Genomic DNA, 19947 nt, shown 5'->3' on the forward strand with positions numbered 1-19947 from the left:
AGCAGGGTTTCCCAAACTTTTTCAGCGACGGAACACTTGGCAAATCCGAAAATTTTGGCGGAACACTTACCTTATTTTTTAGGTTAGGTAATTCATAATAGTATAAATAAAAATAAAAAAATGTTATTAAATAAATATTAATTAATAAACATAAAAATTCAAATAAATAAAACTCCTAATGACTCTGATGATTTTGGGTTGTTAAATTTTTTTTTTATATATGAAACTTTTCCCTCCAGAATTTATACACATCAATGTTGAATATTTAACACATATTTTCAAGCTTTTTTATCAGATTTATGAACTATTTTAATGTATTAGCAAGACTAACAATTTTTTTAATGTACTCTAAATTTTTGTGAAATATTTATTTAGGCTCCACGGAACACCTATTTTGGATCCGCGAAACACCAGTGTTCCGCGGAACATAGTTTGGGAAACCATGAAATAGAGCATTCAATTAAATGATTTCTGACAATTGTGTAATAGTATTTCTTTGGACATATTATATTTACAGCTGTTTCAATGCACTACTTTACTATTATGCCTTCGGCAGAGTATTTTTATTGTTTAGCTAAAATACAGCTGTAACAGCTTCCGCTTCATTTAATGCATTTGTGAACAAGATTTGTTGTATTCAATTTATCCACCTTACCCATTTCTGATAGTACATTTGTAAAATTTCTCAGTATACTTTTATATGTATTGTTCTATTCTTTTATCACTTAAAAAAATTCTAAGCAATTTATGCAGAAAAAATCGTTATAAAATAAACAACAAAATCTTCAAAAACTATTCTATTTCTTATTCACAAAATTATATAATTACACAAAAGAGTAAAATATGTCAAAATACAATAAGACATGTACTTACATAAAAACATAAAAAGGAATGAAAGTCAAAAAAAAAATAAAAATACAACATTTATAAGAGATTTTTGTTATTGTTATTATAAAAATATACTATTTAAAACTTCTTTAATGGCTTTTACAGTCTCAAGACTTCATTTTTATAATCGCCGTTTTCAACAATTTTTCCTGTCGAATCATCTTTTATTTCAATTACATCGTCATTCACTGAATGCGTTTCGTTTAAAGCCGGACCATTCTCCTTCATTAGCTGATCGGCCATCTGTGCATGCTCTGGAGATATTTCGTGCAATTCTTCTAAACTCATGGGAGTATCTGTAATTATAGAAATTCAATACGTAACGAATAATCGTAATATGAATGAAATTGTATCAAAATTCATTACCTAAATGATCGAGGGTGACGCCCATGGCTTTTCGGATACTGGTTAATGGAGCGACATGTTGGGGTTGAACTCGGGAAACCATCTCTCTAAGATTGTTTACAACCACTCGTGCTGTCTCTTGTTCTGATAACGACGGCCTAGCAATATTTCCCAAGTGAGGCGGCAGAGGGAGTGATAACCTGTATTAAAATATATAGTTTAAATACCATAATGTAATGGTACATCAAACAATTGATCTTACCTATCGCGCTGTTCATTCTCTAATTTTTTTAATACTGTTATATTTTGTGTCAAAGCTTGCTGTAATCCAAAATCGTGTTGTGATACAGAAATTTCTTCTTCGATTTCCGTGAGAAAATCTACATCTACTCCAATTTTGGCTAGAGAACGAAGTTCATCGACATCGATTTTGACATCGTTCGGATTAATTGGTTCCTATGAGACATATTTATTAATTTTATATGGAAGATACGCTTAAATATTGTATTGAAATTTATATTTACATCGGATGCAGAATCAGAGTTCTTAGCGTTGCGACATGGAAACATTTCTTCCATGTTATATATACTAGTCCATGGGGAATTAGCAGAAAATCTCAGCATACTCTCATTCGTTGATATACCAGTTTCTTCTCCTATAAATTAAAATTAAATGCAATTAATAGGTATTCGGAAATTTTGCATATATTTTTTTTTAATTAATCATTTTTTTGTAGTAAATTAAATGATACATTTTAGCATCTATTATGCATTTATATTTACTTTAAAAAAATCCTTAGCCTATGAACATTAGTATATTATATACAATTCCGACGGGTAAAAACCGCAAGAATTAGGAATATTTCTATATATAAAAGTATGTTAATTTTTTATATTTTGATTCATTATTATTTAAATGTCTATTATAGAATATTTTGACCTTACTTTTTTTAGGATTTTTTAATATTTGGTTATTTGCCATTTTGAATCAAAATTGTGGATCAGGTTGGTTAATAAACCCAGCTAAAATATTTATTGTATCTATTTTTAGAAGAAAAAAATTATGTTAATATTATTAACCCTTTGAGTAGTGAGTAAGTTAATTTTACATATTTTTCTTTTATATTGCGTTTTATTGCTTTCATTTATTTTATTACTTTTTTGTATTAGTAACTATTAATAATATATTTTAACACTTTTCTATTATTAAATTTCGTTAATTTATTTTACATATTTTTTATATATTATTTGACTCTGGTAGAATTTTTTTATATCAATTCAGAGGCTCTAAAATAATATAAGATATTTTTTGTTATTTTAATTTATTTCATACTCTTTAATTTATTGGTATTATTTTCTAGAAAAATAATTTACATTAAATCAAATTTAAAAAATATTATATAAATAGTGTTTTTATTTTTTATTTCTTTAGTTATAAATGTAAATATATAATATAACTATCTAGGACACCTCAAAACAATGAAAGATCGACCACCGTACATGTAAGGCGATACCGCTTAAAGGGTTAAAACTATGACAGTTATTTAATAAATAATGACAAAAAAAATGTTGCGACTTTTTTACTTTTTGGACAGCCGCCGCTTTGAAACAATTTTTAATTTTTTTTTATTTTTAAATGTTAATTACCTCTTCACTTTTTTCTCCAAGATCTTTAATCACCGCCATTTTGTAACAAGATGGCGGATCAGGTTAGCTAAAGAACTTGGGAAAATGTTTTATCTGTTTATTATGTTGAAAATGTTTATCTCTTCACATTTTATTCAAAGATTTTTTAATAGCAGCCATTTTGTAACAATATGGCGGATCAGACTGGCTAACGAGCTTATAGAGATATTTATAAGATGAATTTTTCGAATAACCTAGAAGTTCTGGAAGAACTTTCTATAAAGCAATATGTATTTTCAATGTTGTAGTTTGGATATTTTCTATCTTAGTGAATGTCAGCTTAAATATTTTTTTTATTAAAACCTTGAAAACCTTCAGTAAGTATAGTTCATTACTGTACCAAAATAAGTTAATTCTAGATTATTCTTAAGCGAAATCCCAACAGTAGTGTTAAAAAAATTTCGTCCTTTCTTCCTGCTTTTAACCGAAAAGCTTTGAAAAATAAAAGATTCTCAACACCCACATTTAGTGTTAAAAACAGGAATTTAATATAGTAAAAACATATATTACATAAATAATAATTAAAGATTGATATTTACCGTATGTGTGATACAAAAGATGAGATTCTTCTTTAGATATCGTCGCAAAAGTTGAGTCGTAACTAGGAGCATATGATCCAAAAGCTCCATAATTTAATGGTTTCACACCTTTTACTAGATTACGACGATCTTCTTTATAGCCTTGAATATAAAATTATTATTCATATCATAATAATGTAATAGAGCTAAATTTAATTAATCAAAATTATACCTTGAATTTGTCCAGTTCCGTGCGATATTCTTCCGGTAAACAATCCTAGAGAGACGGGCCTCTGATTGGTTGATGGTACCATTCCATCATTGTCGACTAATATTTTCAGCGATGTAAAACCCTTAGAATCCATACGCGGAAAAGCTGCAAGATTATTGTTTCATTAATAGTTCCACTTTTAATTTATCATTGGTATGAGATGTACCTTTTTTAGCTAATCTTTTTCTATGCTGCTCTCTTACTTCTTCCATCTTCATCTTAACATCATCGTCGGCGCTCAACTGCATCTCTTCTTTCATCTCGTCGATGTCGTCTTGGCTCTCTCTATTGTTTTCAATTTTCAATGCCTTCTACGCAAAAGTTTACAAAAATGTAATTTACTGCTCCATTTAAAACACTAGGTACTATATATATATATATCTATACTCTTCATTCAGTCACTCATGCATCGAATAAATAAATATATTCAGTGCAATTTTCATTACGCATAAAAAGCGAATATTATTGACACTAGTACTATTTTTCGCTAATATGAAATGATAAGCTAAACCGGTAAAATCTTTGAAATGAATGTGAAATTAACGTTAAAAAGCGAAATGATATTAGAAAAGTTTGAGAAGCTTATGGAATTAATTTTTAACATTTATTTATTATCATGTTATGATCGGTACGTAATAAAAAAAATGAATTCCATATAAAACAATAAATAATTAGTGCGATAATAAATCATATCATGTATGTTTAAAGGTACATACATTTCTTTTAAAAACGCTATTTAGAAACTAATCAGCCTTAATATATACAATACACCGCTAAGTATCTGTTTGAGTTAAAATTCGACTTTACGATGGTTTAATTATCCATACCTTATATTTCCCTGCTGGTTTTGGCGGCTTTTATAATACAATGATAATCAAATTTAGTACCATTCTTATGTTCAATCTATACTTATCATCTTTATATATAAATGTACAATAAAACCGAGACATTCGTTCGCAAAATAAAACAATACAATGAAGAAACTGAATAGCCATGATGATTCCATATTGTAATTTATCGATTATTTTATAATATATAACACAGCAATGAAAGATACTCACCACGTCCATTTTTCCCATATCGAATCCGAGCTCTCTTATGGGTATTTCGTACATATAAGTGAGAATATTCCCGAGAGGGCGAAGCTTTTCCGGCTGCAATTGTCTCAAACCCAAGTGCAAGAGTTTACGAGCCGCTTTGTGGTACACGGTGCCATTTTTGTTATATTTAAGCGCATTATTGCACATTAATTTAAAATCGCTCTAAAACAAGCATCGTTTATACAAACAAATAATCAAATATATATCAACAAACAATCTTACAATGAAACAGTTCAAAGATTTGTATTGATTCTCGTCGATCTTTTGCTTCATAGTCGAAAAATCCATAGGTTTTTTGATGATTGTCGAATAATTTGGTGCGTAATTATCGGTTACGGGCCAGGCGAAGAATTGATTTTGATCTTTCTTTTCTAAGTTTCTCAACAATTGCTCTAGCAATCTAGACAGCGGTTTTCTCTTTTGTCTTTGGTTCAAAACGCAAGAGCGGGGCTCTCTTGTAGCGTGTCCGGGTGACAATGATCCCGGACTTCCGATTAAACTATCTTTTAAGCGTTTTTGATCCTCAGATCCCGAATCTTCATCGTTAGACGCATCGTCTAATCTTATCTGCAACGAAAACGAGTATTATAAAACAGTGAAATTATTAAAATTCAAATGCATTCTTACCCTATCTATTTCTCTTCGTCTAGTTCTTTTCCTTCGGGGTCTATCGATAACTTCTTTAGTATCCTCGCTAGCTGATACGAATTCAACATCGCTCTTTTCTTCTTTCTCTTTCAATTCTAAATTACAAACAATAAATATTATAAACAAAATGATCAACTAACCTATTTGTACAATGGACGATTTCGATAACATGGCCGAAACGATGAACGTAGAACTGATGAAAACATACCTTCGGCCTTCTCTAGCAGTTTTCTAGATCGAGTTTGCGTTTCCATGTTGAGTGTATTGTATTATTTCATTCCTGTCTGACAGTTGCCCCTAGCGGCCGACATTTCGGACGCCGGCGCTAGTGTTGCGCTGTTAATCCGAAGTAACGAGCATCGCTCGTAAAACCAAAAATTTCGGTATTACCGCGGATGACATCTATAGAACTTAAAAAAATCGCCAGTACTCATTGGGCACCTAAAGGTGCCATAACTCTTTGAGCTAAATATTATGGTTATTTTGTATAATCACCTGAATTTATTCAACCATATTTTTAAAAATATCCCCCACATACATATTAACAAACTTCGAAATGGCGTTTAAAATATTTAATATTTTGCTGCGTTCAAAAATGTTTTATACAATATCCGTGCGCGACGATGTTTTTAATTAAATAAAAAAATAATATTTTAAACATAACTTATCTGGCTACTTCATAAAATATGATGAACATGTCAATTTATTTTTAAAAACTATAAAAGTTAGAATATATGTCGAATATTCACAACCGATTCACTCGCGTAGGGTCCCGCACTCAAAATAATAAAAACATTAATACAATTTTTATCACAAAATTTGAAATTAAAATTATTTTAACGATATTTAATTTTCCTAAAAAATACGATACAATCAAAACTGTACGAGTTATGGGGTCGGTTTTTCTGTCTTAGGCTCTGTAATGCGTATTCATTTTTTTGGGCGTCACCATTTTAGTGAAAATAGGTAGTGTGAACCTGTACATATTTTTTTATCATGTTTTAACATAGACATATGCTGATCTCAAGTCTCGTTAAAAAAATGGCGTTACACGTTGGTGTTGCCAATCACTGTCAGCTCAGATGCATTAATTATATTCGCCCCCCACAGATTTTTTCAAGTCATGCATGATGTCGTATCACGTGGAGAGCAAAAAATATTGTTTTGTTTGATAATTTGGTAATAAATAAATAAAATTACATTTAATCTCTTACAAAAAAAATATCATTAGATATTTGAGGTTAGTTATGCATTATATTTTTAATGTATCGTCAGCTATTTCTAATGCACTACTGTTTGTTGTAACAAAGTAATTGTTAAAACGCATTTACCTGCCATTAAATAGAATACATATTTTTGTTTTACTTTAATTCCTAAAAGGTAAGTTTATGTCAGTTTAGCCATTGCCTTGGAGTTTTCATATTTTGTATAGAATCCTCAATTTTTTTCCTTAAAACATTTTAATATACTTGATGTCTGTATCTAGAAAACAATTAAGCCACTCAACGAGATTTTTTTCTTTATATACTATGTGGATATATTTTAAGAATTTTGAATGTCTTTATAATATTTTTTACTTACAAAAATACACGGATAAATAAAAATATATTTTATGTATAAATATAACTTTGTCTTCTAATTTACCGGTTAATTGATCAATTGTTATCTGTTAACTAGCCAACGCCAAATACACGGTTATTTGATGCGCCTAGTTGTATATCTTGTAAATGTAACATGTATCTATACATTGCAAATAAAATTTAATAATCGGTAATTATCATAAAGTATTAATTGAATAGCCGAGTGTTTTACGACAAACTATAATTAATTTTCCCTTTTTTACCTGTCGATAGTTAATTATAGCGTACAGTGGAGCTTTTTGTACGTCACGATTCAACGCTTCCTTAATCGCTTCAACAAATTCATAAATTCATAGTTCGTGCGATTGTTGTATATCTAATAGACGTGAGTTAAATACCTGAGTGGTGTTGATATATTCGAATAATGCTATGTATTATCATAATATAATATTATATAATTTGTATATTTAGTTGATAATTAATTATTTTTTTATAATTAATAATGAATATAAAAATATTGCGCTCTAAGCATATTTTATATTAAAAAAATGTATTATGTTATACTTAAGAAATAAAGACAATTGTTAATTTTAATGATTTAATTAATGCCTAGAGGTTAAAATGAGTGAATCAATTATTTTGACACAGCAGTTTTCAATTTTATCGCTTGATATAAGTGCCAGGTGTAATCAACCGTGCCAAGTAACTTTTTGTCAACTTTATTGCTGTTCAATTAGATATACTTTATAATTATGATATTTTTGCCTTGAATATAATATATTAACTTAAACCAAAAATAATTTAATGTATATAGAACAATATATTATATTCAATGTAAGTCAATAACGGTAAAACAATAATCTAAAATAAACAAATACGATTATTCTAGTTATATATGTATTAAAAACATACATATATTATAGTTTATTAATCTCATGTACTCGTACAATGCACAATATAATACGTGATATATTAAATTGTTTATTTGCTATATTATTATAGAAATCAAAGATAAAATATATAAATCAATGTTATGCGTTATTAATGATATATGTTTTCAACATCACGCACATGAAATTTAAAAATTAGTGTTTCTTATTTTTAGAGTAGACTAATTTTTTGTGTTGTTCAAGCTAAACAAATCACTTGTAATTATGTTTTAAGTATTTGTTACATTTAAAGATGTATCCATTTTTCGTTGAATTTTTTAATTAAATTTAGGATTTAAAAAATACACACACGTCCAAATGTGGTGCTTGGATCTGCCTGTCCGTGTCCGATCCGTTCATTTTGGGCACGGACAGCGGACAGACGACGGACAGACAAATCTGTGTCTTTTCTCACCACACACAGTTATGATTTTTGTAAATTAATTATTGCATTTACTCGGTCTCAGCACTTATATTATAATAATTATTTTGATTGATTGATTGAACGTTATAATTATTAATTTATTATATCTGCGTTTTGTAAATAACTTATTTTTACACATTTTTACATGTACACTAAGAGTACATCACCGGAATGCATGGGTCTTGTGTAATGTTAACTTTGTCATTAACATATCGTAGTTTCTTATTAGCTTCCTATATCGTTTTTTCGGTATCATCTGCAAATATGACAATCGTGGTGACAAATGAGGTACATAGGTTCAAACACACTACCTTGGGGTACTCCAGCTGATATCTTTACTAGCGATGTATGTGTCCTCTTAATTGACTAAGTATATTTATGTTAATAACTTTTTAATAGATTTTTAACATTTTAAATTATATGTGTCACATATTCGAAAATATTTAAGTGACGTCCAGAGATGTTTATATTATATTTTAATAACTTTTTACAAAATATAACTTTACTGAAAAATACACATTCACTATAATATTTGTACATCGAATGTAAATAAATAAAGTATGTAAATGTAATAATAATACTATGTAAGTTGAAATCATATAATTTTACTAGCACCTGCCAGATAAATTATATTTTCACTGGTAATACCGGTTAAAGTGTATTTTTATTTTGGTTTCACAGAAATTATATATTTAAAAAAATATTTTCGGAATAGATTCTAGACTGTTTTTTTTTTGATTTTCTTTGAGAAATAACTCGAGAATTTCTAGGCAAGAATCGAGGATGTTATTTCAGTTTATTCCAGGGAGGGGGTCAATTTTTCGATTTTATTAAGATACATAGTATTTTATTAAATGACAAATTAAAGGAAGGGGCAAATGCCCCTACCTGTCTCCCTCAAATGACGTACCTGCTCTGCGATTCAACCAAAGTTTTGACGTACATTTTCAACTTCAAGACTTAGTTTTTATAATCAAATTTATATTTTACGTTTCTTAACAGTACTCACATATTTCAATTTAGGATCAGTTTATACTGCTTTACTACTCATTGTGAACTAATACAAAATGCTATTATTTGATGTACCAAAATATAATAAAATAAGTACTATCGGTCAGCGATTGCTCTGTTGGCAACACTTCTTTACCCTATATAGTTTGTGATAGGTAGTTTAAATGTTCAGAATATCCGCTCTTTTGTTTTTTTTTTTATTATATTGTTTGTGTTTTATTAAATTTGTTTGTCATCGTATTATGTGTGTAGTGAAAATAAGGGTTGTGTAGTGAAAATATGGGTTGTAGTGTGTAGTGAAAATAAGGGTTGTGTAGTGAAAATAAGGGTTGTAGTGTGTAGTGAAAATAAGGGTTGTGTAGTGAAAATAAGGGTTGGATCGCTTGAGTCCACCGCTTCATCCGAAAGACCACCTGGCACTGTTTACAACGGCACCTCCTCGTGGCTCTACCGCCTCCGATGCTGGATCTGCCCCCTCTTTCATGGCTGCAGAAGTGGCTAGAGCTAGCTCGCCAGTTTCGTACAGACAGACAGCCTGCCTTGTCGCGCCGTTCACCTGCGTTTCTACCTCGTACTCGTTGTGCAGGTACACAAAAAACTTGCGCGGAACGCGGTGTTGTGTTAACAGTTAACTGTTTATCTGAGATATTTTTTTTACCGTTCAAGTAGTGTCAAAAAATCATGATTCAATAATAGTGCCTTTTTGACATAAGCTGCTCTATCGGATTGTATTGTGCACGACTGATCCGAACCGACGGGCAACAGGTGGTGAAATGTGCGTTTGAACTGACACTTCAAGGAACGAGGGAGTTCCTGGATCATTTATAATAAGGTAAGATTGATTAAATATTATTTGCTAGATTAAATTTAAATTCACTCTTTGATATTCAACGTCTCATTATAGTAAATTTATATGAACATCACATGTGTTTTCGGACCCCTTATAAGTACGCGTACAAAATTAATATCCTAACTTTGTATGGTTGTAAAGGAACAGGATGTGCTTTGTTTTTTTATATTTAAAAAAGAAGGGTAAATTCGTGACTTCCCAAAATTTATTAACTCCCTTCGAATTTGTGATGCGTAACGAGAAGGGTAGGGCTTTATATGTAATAATATAAAACGACAGGTGTCAAGTCTAAAATTTGTAGTATAATACATTACTGTATGTTCTATTTGCATTAAAACATTATATACATCATAATAGAATAACCGAATTTATCAAATAGTGAAAAACTTATTTTTTAACTTAATAGTATTGTTTTAAAACACGTATTTTATTAAACGTTGAGTTTGTCATTTAAAAGTTTTTAGTTATAAAATTGTATGCAACTAAAAACCCTTTATTAGTCGCTCCGAATGACTCAAACTCTTTTATTAAACAATTATATCAAAAGTTAAAAAAATGTATATACATATACACAGTAAATATTTCTAATTAATATATAGTTTGTATTAAATCTCCATCTTCAATAAAATCAGAAATACTTTGACTGTTTCATGTTTCTTAGAGATGTCTTTTTCTATTTCGCGCTTCTTTTTTTTAGCTAAGCTTAGAAATGTTAATCCAATTGCTACAACACGTTTGAATATAAATATTTATTTATTATAACAAATTTTATGTTGAAAAAAATATTTAAAATCTTTGCATTTTCTTGAGAAAGAATTCTTGAAAAGAAACACTTGTAACTTACCTAATTAAATAATTAAGGCAGAAACATGCTAGCTGATTTTTTTGTCGAAAATGAACATTAATATCAGTTACATTAAGAATGGGTTTACTAAGAAAATTAATTGGTAAACATTTTTTTACTATAATTATGTTTTGACTTTTGATTCTGTTTACATGTGTTTTTTATATCGTGAAAACTATTACTATCTGAGAAATTATTAAATTTACAAAAAAACACTTGTAACTGACTTGATATACAAACTAATCTAGTGATCAATGAATTCATTTAGGGAGAAACATCTTAGTTAACCTTTTTGTCGAAAATGAACTTTAATATCAGTTACGTTAAGAATGTGTTTACTAAAAAACTAAATAGTAAACATGTTTTTGCTATAATTGTATTCTGACTTTTGATTCTGTTTATTCGCGTTTTTTTAATCGTGAAAACTTACATTACATCTTTTTTTTTTTTGTTATTAAGTCATCGGTAGATTTTTTAATGTATAATATTATGCTATTTCTTAATATAATAAATAGTTAAAACACTTATTATATATTATTATTGATTGGTATAAGTCGCTGACTATTGACCTAAAAGACCTGGGTTTAAATCTCATATGGCGTGAATTTTTAATTCCTATCCTGTCTGAATTAGTGAATATTATATAATTAAAATTTCGATCGATCATCACAGATTAGCTTTATCTAGATTTCATTAGAGACGTAATTTAACGGGGGGGGGGCAGGTTGGGGTCACTTCCCCCCCATAAATTTGGCCAAAAAAATGCATGTCATTTAATAAAATACTATGATCCTGATTAAATTGAAATATTAAAAAAACTGGCATGCAAACTTTTGCCCCTCCCCCTGGAAAAATCTGAATTGACGTCCCTGATTCTCAACCAGAAATTCTCGGTTTATCCCTCAAAAAAATCTAAAAAAACAGTTTTGAATCTTTTAATTTAAAATATTTTATTTCATTAAAATCATATCGGAACACATTATCACCGTTAGATATATATTTTTACTAATAAACATATAATATGTAGCAATATATATATTTACATAATTATCATTATTTATTTACATGCAATGTATAAATGTTGCAGTGAACGATAATTTTTCTGTAAAGGTGTATTTTCGTAGTCCAAATACATTTTTACCAGTAGATATATATTTCTACTAGCGAAAATATAATTTAACTGATAAGCTCTAGTGAAATTATATGCTGCCCTAATTCAAGTTAAAACTACGAAATGTCCATTTGCTGTTCAAACTCAAACCTAACATAATGAATCTTCTAAAACTAGTTATAGTTTTAGAACTTTTGTTTTTGTTAAGTCCAAAATACAAAGTAAGCCAACTTTTCTCTTAGGGGGAAATAAGCGGAAGAATAAGTATAGATAGACATCGTATCTCACATGTATCCATAGTTTGTCTGCACTTCAATATTACACTGTTTTATAAATATAATAGCTATTCCTACTGATTTGAGAATCAGAAATTGTGTCTCTGGATTTTCCTAATCTCACGGATGTATATAGTGTTTATTAATTAAAATCGGGCTAGGTTGAACATACTAGGTATTGAAAATATTTTAATAATGAGCTACTTCAGCACATAAAGAATATATTATATGTATAAAAAACGGAATAGATTTGCAATCAATGATGAAATTTAGTGTTTTAAAATACAGGTCAAATTTAGAGTTTTCCTCTATCAATTTATTATTCTGTATGAACATAATTATAGGTTCATTATTGTTTTACTCAAATAGACCAGATAAGCATACAAGGAACACAGTGCCCTCGAGATTCTCAATAGAGTCAAATCTGGATACACAAATAATTTATCACTTCTGTGCCTTTGAAGCACATTGTTATTAATTTTATTATATACCACGCACAATAAATGTCTACTGTTAAGTTTTAGTTTCACGATATTCCGGATACAAACATCGCTTATTACAGGATAGATCTCTATTCTGACTTTTTTTATTAGTAGTTTGCCGTTTAATAACTTAATTTTATATATTTATGACTTTGAAAACTTACTACAAAGTACTTTCTTTACACCTTAACAATCATAATTCAAGTGAAAAAATACTGTTAAAAATACTGCACTTTACTGCGGAACGAGGAAATAAACGCTTCGGAAGGTTGTTAACTCACAACTGACCTTCATAAATTATTCATGATTGATGAATTCGCGATAAAGTTATTTTTTTATTTATCGCTACCATATCAAAGATGCATCTTATCTCTTCAACGTACGCACATAATACATAATGCAAACGTTTAAAATTATTACATACTACAGTTACGTATTATGCTATTTCATTAACTACTTCCTTTAGAATTTAACTGCGCTTGAGCTAAAAATTATGAATGATTTACAACCAATTATGAAATTAATTATTATTTACCATTATCATTTATGTTAATCCTTTATGCGTTTTAATGTGGCACGATGTCACGACATATATTATTTGTTCTGTGGAGGCATTATTAATTATTGTGATCACGCGTTATTTTATCGTGATATAGTTTTTATTATAATTTCCGTTCTCTTTGTTAATGATACATTGCAACACTAAGGTAACGATCGATGCCAAAATAACATTGCAACACGCGTCTAATTTAAATACTAATTAGCCTAGAAAAAGGTGATTTTTCATGTTGGCAATACTGGGCGCGTTGATTGAACCGTCATAATTTAAATTTTAAGAATATAACCATAACTAAACAATACGTAAATTCACATAACTAAAACGTTACGAAAAAATCTACAACATTGTGATTTAATAACATAAAATTGCATTTAAATATTTTAGTGTTCTATTTTTTATTATAAAAAAAATCGTTTAAAATATTTGAATATATTTGTTCATTTTTTAACAATTCGTTATTAAAATATTTATGTAACTGTAGTAAATGTAACTATACTTTACATTTTATGATAGATATTCTATATGAACGACGACGTCGGACATTGTATTTATAACATAAGCATCGTGACCTGAGAGGGGAGGCAGGCCCCTCTTAAATTTACCCAGAAAAATGTATGTCATTTAATACAATGAATCTTAATTAAATCGAAATATTTTAAAAAAACGACCACCACAGGCCAACTTTGCCCCCCCCCCTGGAAAAATCAAAAATTACGTCCCCGTCTGAGATTTTATTTACTTTGACTCAACTAGTATTTCTATAATACTTATAATTACTAATACAATAACTAAAATTAAGTTATTGATGAATCTATATGATTATTATGATAAAATCTTTTATTCGAATAGCTGCTAGTTTTTTTTTATTAAAAATTAAAATAAACGAATTAGGATCATCCGCACCCCCCCTCCCCCCAATGTCGTCCTTGCAATATACACGAGAAAGAAAATGCGTGAAACGCAATACCTCTCATCTCCCAAACCTAACACCTAAGACCATTTTGAATTCTGTCAAAAACACAAACAATGATGTAAACATATATGTACTAAAAAAAGAAGTATTTTTTAATATATTAAAAAAAGTTATTAACCTCATAATGAAACAAACAAAAAAAATATGAGTTGTGTTAAAATTTGACTTCATTTTTTTGATACTTGCTTATGATTGTTTTCGCCTAAAAGCGTTTAAAATCCAAACAAGGAGCGTGCGTGTGTGTAAACGTCGTTAAAGCAACTCGTTCGAATCGTATCATTCGATTGTTATTATTACGGTCGTAACAATCGTTCGATGATGTGTACGAAGTGCCTTAATGGCCGCGCGTGCTGGCAACACTGGACAATTAGGAAGTTGAAGAGTCACGAATATGACGATGGAAGGCGTGTGCGAATTCTGAATTCGAAAATTAGATCTCTCTTATGCAAAGGTTGCGCGCGGCTCGGTTGGGAAACACCCCGGGAACAAACGCGGAACATAGCGGAGTACGTATTGCCGAAACGTCGGCTAACAGTTTCCCAAGAAAACGTGTCCGAGACGAGAAATGTAAATGCTGCTCGACGGGGGGAATCATGAGCGCCAATAATCCGTTAACTTTATCTTCATCGAAGAGGCTTAATAATATTATTTTATTAAAAAAATTATTAGCATACGATCGACTCTTTTATTAGGTTGATGTAAAAGTTATCAATATTTTAATTCACTCTATTTTGTGTTGAAGTACATATATTGTTTTCTATCTCTACCTGATTTCAGTCAATTTATTTTGAATTCAACACGTGTAAGACGAGAATCTTAACTTCGCAACGCTTAAAAGCAGGAGACGTGGACGATTTCTTTTATACTGTGATTTTGGGATTTCGTTTATCTAAAAAAATGCATTTACTTGATAAAAAACGTGAAGTTTTTACTACTATGCTAATTTTTGCTAACAATTAATTTTTTGTTTTTTGTTCAGTTTCTCGAACATTTTTGAGTATTGAATTCATTCAAATGATGATTACTGTGGAAGCTAGTGAATTAGAATTTTACATGAGGCGTTTTTACGGTTATCTGAATAATTCCATAAACGTGTAACGGAATGTCGCCTCTGTCGTAGTAGTCTTCCTCATCATCATCATCATCATCATCTTCATCAACTATATTGATCTTTCGCACAGAGATATGACGGAGCTTTTGCACACTATATGAAATTGTTGAATTTCCTGTTCGTCTAGTTGTGTATTCTGCTGCTCTCGAGATATTTTATAATTTACTAAATCAGCGCTTTGCAAACTCCATCGCACGATAAGCAAGAGTTCACGTGGATAATTGTTAGGCAACACCATAACAATATGACTTAAAAAATTCTCACACACATTAAAATTATTTTTTCCATACACATTTTGGAATTAATTTAATATAATATAATACAATTTTTTTGAGTGAGAACATATTTTCTCACGATTACGCATGTTAGGTTATTTCTAATATAATAATGGAGCTATTTATATATTGATCGTAAAAAATAATATGGTTCAGAAAGATTATCCCCATTGTTTTACGTTTGTCATATTTGATTTATGATCATGGGTAAAGAATACTCTCGATGTGTTAACAATATTTGCAAATAATGTTCATAACTTATGGGAAAATGTAAAATAATTACTCGATCTCAAAAGGTGGCAAACTACTGAATCTGATGCGCTCTGTCGCCTATCCGCCGGTCACTTACCTTATTACGTCAGTGATATCTAAATCAGCGAAAACTTTCGCAATAAAATTGTCTATAATATAATTATTATCCAAAGGGTAGGCGATTACAAAAAAATATTAATTACAATTTATGTATTTAAAAATAGCTAAATAAAAGATGAGATAATAATAGCCACGTGCCATAGTAGCGCTACAGGCTAAAATGAAATAATATATATAGTCAACGTGGGCTCCGTTTTGGCCAAATCATTTTTTTAAAAGATGTCGACGAGTGGGAGTCGGGCGGAAGGGCACTGACAGTTCATGCGCCAACCAACAAGAATCATTTGTGATACAATCCCCTTTGTGTTGCACCTCTTTGTCTTTAGATCATGCCTCCGGAGTTCTTCTCTAACTCTAATGTACGCATTTTGTGGATGCTGCGATAATGGCGCTTGTCACGTGTTTGCAATTAGACGCGCCTTTTCAGGGAAGAAAAAAACGTATACGAATCGTCGCTTTGGTCGCCACGGTCAGGCGGCGATGAACGAAAAAAATAAAAACGGCAGAATTGAATTAAATCGATTAGAAGTTTATTGCGCGCAGACATGGTCGTTAAAAATAGTGTTAAGGCGTGTAGGGCTGCCATTCGCAAACGAAATATATTTTAAATTATGACATTAATCGCATATAAGTTCCTATGCGTTTTAAAACAATTTCATTTAACTGCTTTGCAATGATAACGCTCATTATTTTCTCATTCTTGTTTTCTTCGCCTAGAGCGAACGTTAAAATAGTTCTATGAAGTCCAACAGGGTGTGCAAATTAGACCACAACTTCAATAATTTACAATCGTTCCCCAGGTTCTCCGACACTCTTAAATGTATTTAAAATATGCACATTTTAAATATGTATATGTGTGCAATTTGATTTATAAGCGTTAATAAGTGTATCGATAGTAACGTTTTCATAGCCGCTAAACGCAGTGTTAGGGCATCTGTCAAATTCGCTAGGTATGTACATATAAATTAAAAACAATAATTTTAGCCATATTATTTATTACTATTATGTATATAGAAATGCTTAATTTATTATTTATTAATATTTTTATAATAGCCAATGCAACTTAATATATAATAAAATAATCTATAAAATGGTTTACTGTTGAATTCGGTATAGGTAGGATATTTTTAGATTTCTTAATGTATTAACAAACATTAAAACAACATTATTTGAATCAGAATTATAATTTTCAAATCAACAATCATTATTAAACGTGTGTGGTATAAATATTACTGTAGAGAATTTTTACACCTCTTTTTTATAAAAATATTATTTTTATAGCTTTTAACTATGGGTTTTAATACAAAAATATTGGTATGGCAGTACTAATACTATTCGTTACTATAAAGGCGATCCATCTTTAAAAAAAACCCACAAATTTAAGGATATTTTCGGATTTTTTATATAACAAATATTTGATATATTTCAATAATTATAAAAAATATCATAAATTAAATGGCCGCTGCTGAATAATTTGCAGCATCAAATCCTTTGATAACTTTTTTGTACATTTCGGGAAGTATCTCAAATATGGTTTGGCGGATATTGTTTTTTATGTGCTCCATCGGGTTTTTTGGCGTAGATTCGGCTCATGGCATAACTTTATAAAAATCCAACAGTGTTAAATCGCATGATCTTGGCGATTAGTTGACGGCACCAAAACGTGAAATAACGCGAACATTTCCCGCAAAACATGCAACGATTCACCCGATGTGTGGCAAGTTGCGCTATCTTTTTAGAACTACATGTCTTCCACATCAATATCTTCGATTTCATTCCAAAAATTATTAGTTATAATGGGCCCATATTGCTCACCATTGACTGTTACAATCCGACCTTTATCGTTTTAAAAAAAAAGGCCCAATAACGCTACCTGAGCACAATGCGCACCAAACAGTACTTTTTGGGCATTTAATGGTCTCTCTTAAATCATATAAGAATTTTTATCGCCTCATATGTGGCTTTTTTTACTTCTTAATATACCCAGAGAGGGGGTAAGTGTGCCTTATCAGATAAAAAGATTTTCTTTGAAATTTGCGTAAATTCTTTGCTGTCAATGGTCTCTGGGCTTTAGTTATTGTGTTATCTGAATTTTATATGGGTTTAATTGCAAGTTCAGATACAAAATGTTCTTTAGAGAGCTATATAACAAGTATAAAAAAGCTGCGAATGCCGACAAATCAATAATTCCAGGTCTTCGCCATACTTTAATTACAGTAGTAATATTCTCCGTTGAACGGGCACCACAGTGATGTACAGGTCTTACCTTAACTTCAACGGTTTTAGTCTTTTCACTTTGTTTTACTATGTTGCGAATTTTTCGCTCATTTACGGATTGGATCGCTTTCATTTCATAAATGTATTATTGAAAACTAACATTTGCACTTTAAGCACGCGTGATTATTAACAGTTGTCTGATTTACAGTGGTACCAACATAGGAAACTCGAATTGGAGTATTCTTTAGTATTAACTTATTTCACGCTATATATTTTTTCAATGTAATAAAAATATACTTGACTCCAACATCGGCCGATATTTATTTAAAATTTTACTTAACAATCTACATTAGGTTCCTAAAAAGAGACCAGCAAACAATTTTATTGAAATAATATTTTTCAGCGGCATTTCACACACATTTTTTTTATTAAATTATCATCATTTATACTTTAAATATGTCACTCTTTTTTATATATATATATTTTTGAAAAGTCATTTTTTTATATTTGGAATTTCTGGCAGCCCTATATGTGATTTTAATTGCTAAGCAGTGATTTTATTTATTATTATTATTTTAATAATTTATTTAGCTAATCTAGCTGTTTTTCATGCTGTCATCAATAATAAGATGAATATAAACTTCGGAATTGCAATTTGGCAACATATACTAGTTTCATGGCCGCTACGCGCGGTGTTATGACATCTGTCAATTTGACTCAAATGCGCCGTAGTATAAATCAAAATATATACTATAATGGGATATTGAGCATATAATAAATAATAGCCACTTGGGTTACTTTAAAATACCCAATGATAGTTGTGACATAGACAGTCAACGTTCGAATTAAGTATACATTCGCTTCGTCGAGCAGTTGGAGAAACCGTCGATGGCGATTGGCCTCACGGACGCTGCCCACGTGGGCAGGGGAGTCGTTGGCACGCGAGGCTCTTGCACTTCCGCAAACATTGCCTTCTTCCTTCCCGAGCGGTGCACTTGCCGCTCGCATAACGGCACATGCTCGCCTTTTGATTAGTGCGCATGTGCGATTTGCAGCGATTTTCCGGCGAGGCGCATGCGCATCGGAAAATGTCTCATTTGTGTGACCGCTCAATCGCGACGGCAATTATGCAAACGTTTACCGTAATCGGATCCAATTTTGACCACTGTCTCTTTTTGTTTATGTGCTTAGCTGAAATTCCGTTATGTGAGGAACGACTCATTTTGATGTCTAATAAACACGAGCAACAATAACGGGAAGAAATGTTAAAAAAACGCAAAACGAATTTTTATATTCCTCTTTCTGTGTGCGTGAGCGAAACATCAAAATTTGCGACCATGACGACACACATTTAAATCTCATCAAATACAATTTAACATACATACTTAGATTTACAGCCCCACATATTGATACAAATAGTCAAACTGTGCGGAATGAATGATAGTTCTAGATAAAGTGCGAAGCGCCTTATTCCTGGAA

The 19947-nt window shown here is 30.4% G+C and overlaps 2 protein-coding genes across 11 annotated transcripts in view; one reads left to right on the plus strand and one right to left on the minus strand.

Moving 5' to 3' along the window:
- Nucleotides 1-782: 782 nt before the first annotated feature.
- Nucleotides 783-5828, minus strand: LOC148237453 (bromodomain-containing protein 7-like). Of its 4 annotated transcripts, none has more exons than XM_088205485.1 (11): nucleotides 5664-5828; nucleotides 5435-5550; nucleotides 5030-5374; nucleotides 4769-4969; nucleotides 3874-4015; nucleotides 3669-3812; nucleotides 3458-3598; nucleotides 1758-1888; nucleotides 1496-1689; nucleotides 1255-1433; nucleotides 783-1166 (listed from the first exon to the last, which is right to left on the minus strand). In XM_088205485.1, exons 1-11 carry the CDS (start codon nucleotides 5707-5709, stop codon nucleotides 988-990), a joined length of 1818 nt encoding a protein of 605 aa, XP_088061611.1. In that variant the 5' UTR covers nucleotides 5710-5828; the 3' UTR covers nucleotides 783-987. The 4 variants fall into 4 exon arrangements, with proteins under 4 accessions (XP_088061611.1, XP_088061609.1, XP_088061610.1 ...); XM_088205483.1 differs by having other exon boundaries at nucleotides 783-1184; XM_088205484.1 differs by having other exon boundaries at nucleotides 3874-4018.
- A 4085-nt stretch (nucleotides 5829-9913) lies between these two features.
- Nucleotides 9914-19947, plus strand: part of LOC148237454 (uncharacterized) — a 104973-nt gene continuing 94939 nt past the window's right edge. For all 7 annotated transcript variants that reach the window (XR_015808923.1, XM_088181719.1, XM_088181720.1 and 4 more), the window contains exon 1: nucleotides 9914-10231. The gene's annotated coding sequence lies outside the window, so the exon portion shown is untranslated. The remainder of the gene's footprint in view (nucleotides 10232-19947) is intronic.

This window comes from Plectrocnemia conspersa, unplaced genomic scaffold (assembly GCF_051122295.1).
Source record: "Plectrocnemia conspersa isolate PC_06_02 unplaced genomic scaffold, ASM5112229v1 ptg000002l, whole genome shotgun sequence".
NCBI classification, from domain to species: Eukaryota; Metazoa; Arthropoda; class Insecta; order Trichoptera; family Polycentropodidae; genus Plectrocnemia; species Plectrocnemia conspersa.

Excerpts from the sequence above, each read along its gene's own strand:
- LOC148237453 (XM_088205482.1), bottom strand. The coding sequence starts at position 5,709 with ATGGAAACGCAAACTCGATCTAGAAAACTGCTAGAGAAGGCCGAAG. Across the intron at positions 4,970-5,029 it reads AATCTTTGAACTGTTTCATT|AGCGATTTTAAATTAATGTG; the intron begins GTAAGATTGTTT and ends TGCTTGTTTTAG. Across the intron at positions 4,019-4,768 it reads ATATGGGAAAAATGGACGTG|AAGGCATTGAAAATTGAAAA; the intron begins GTGAGTATCTTT and ends ACTTTTGCGTAG.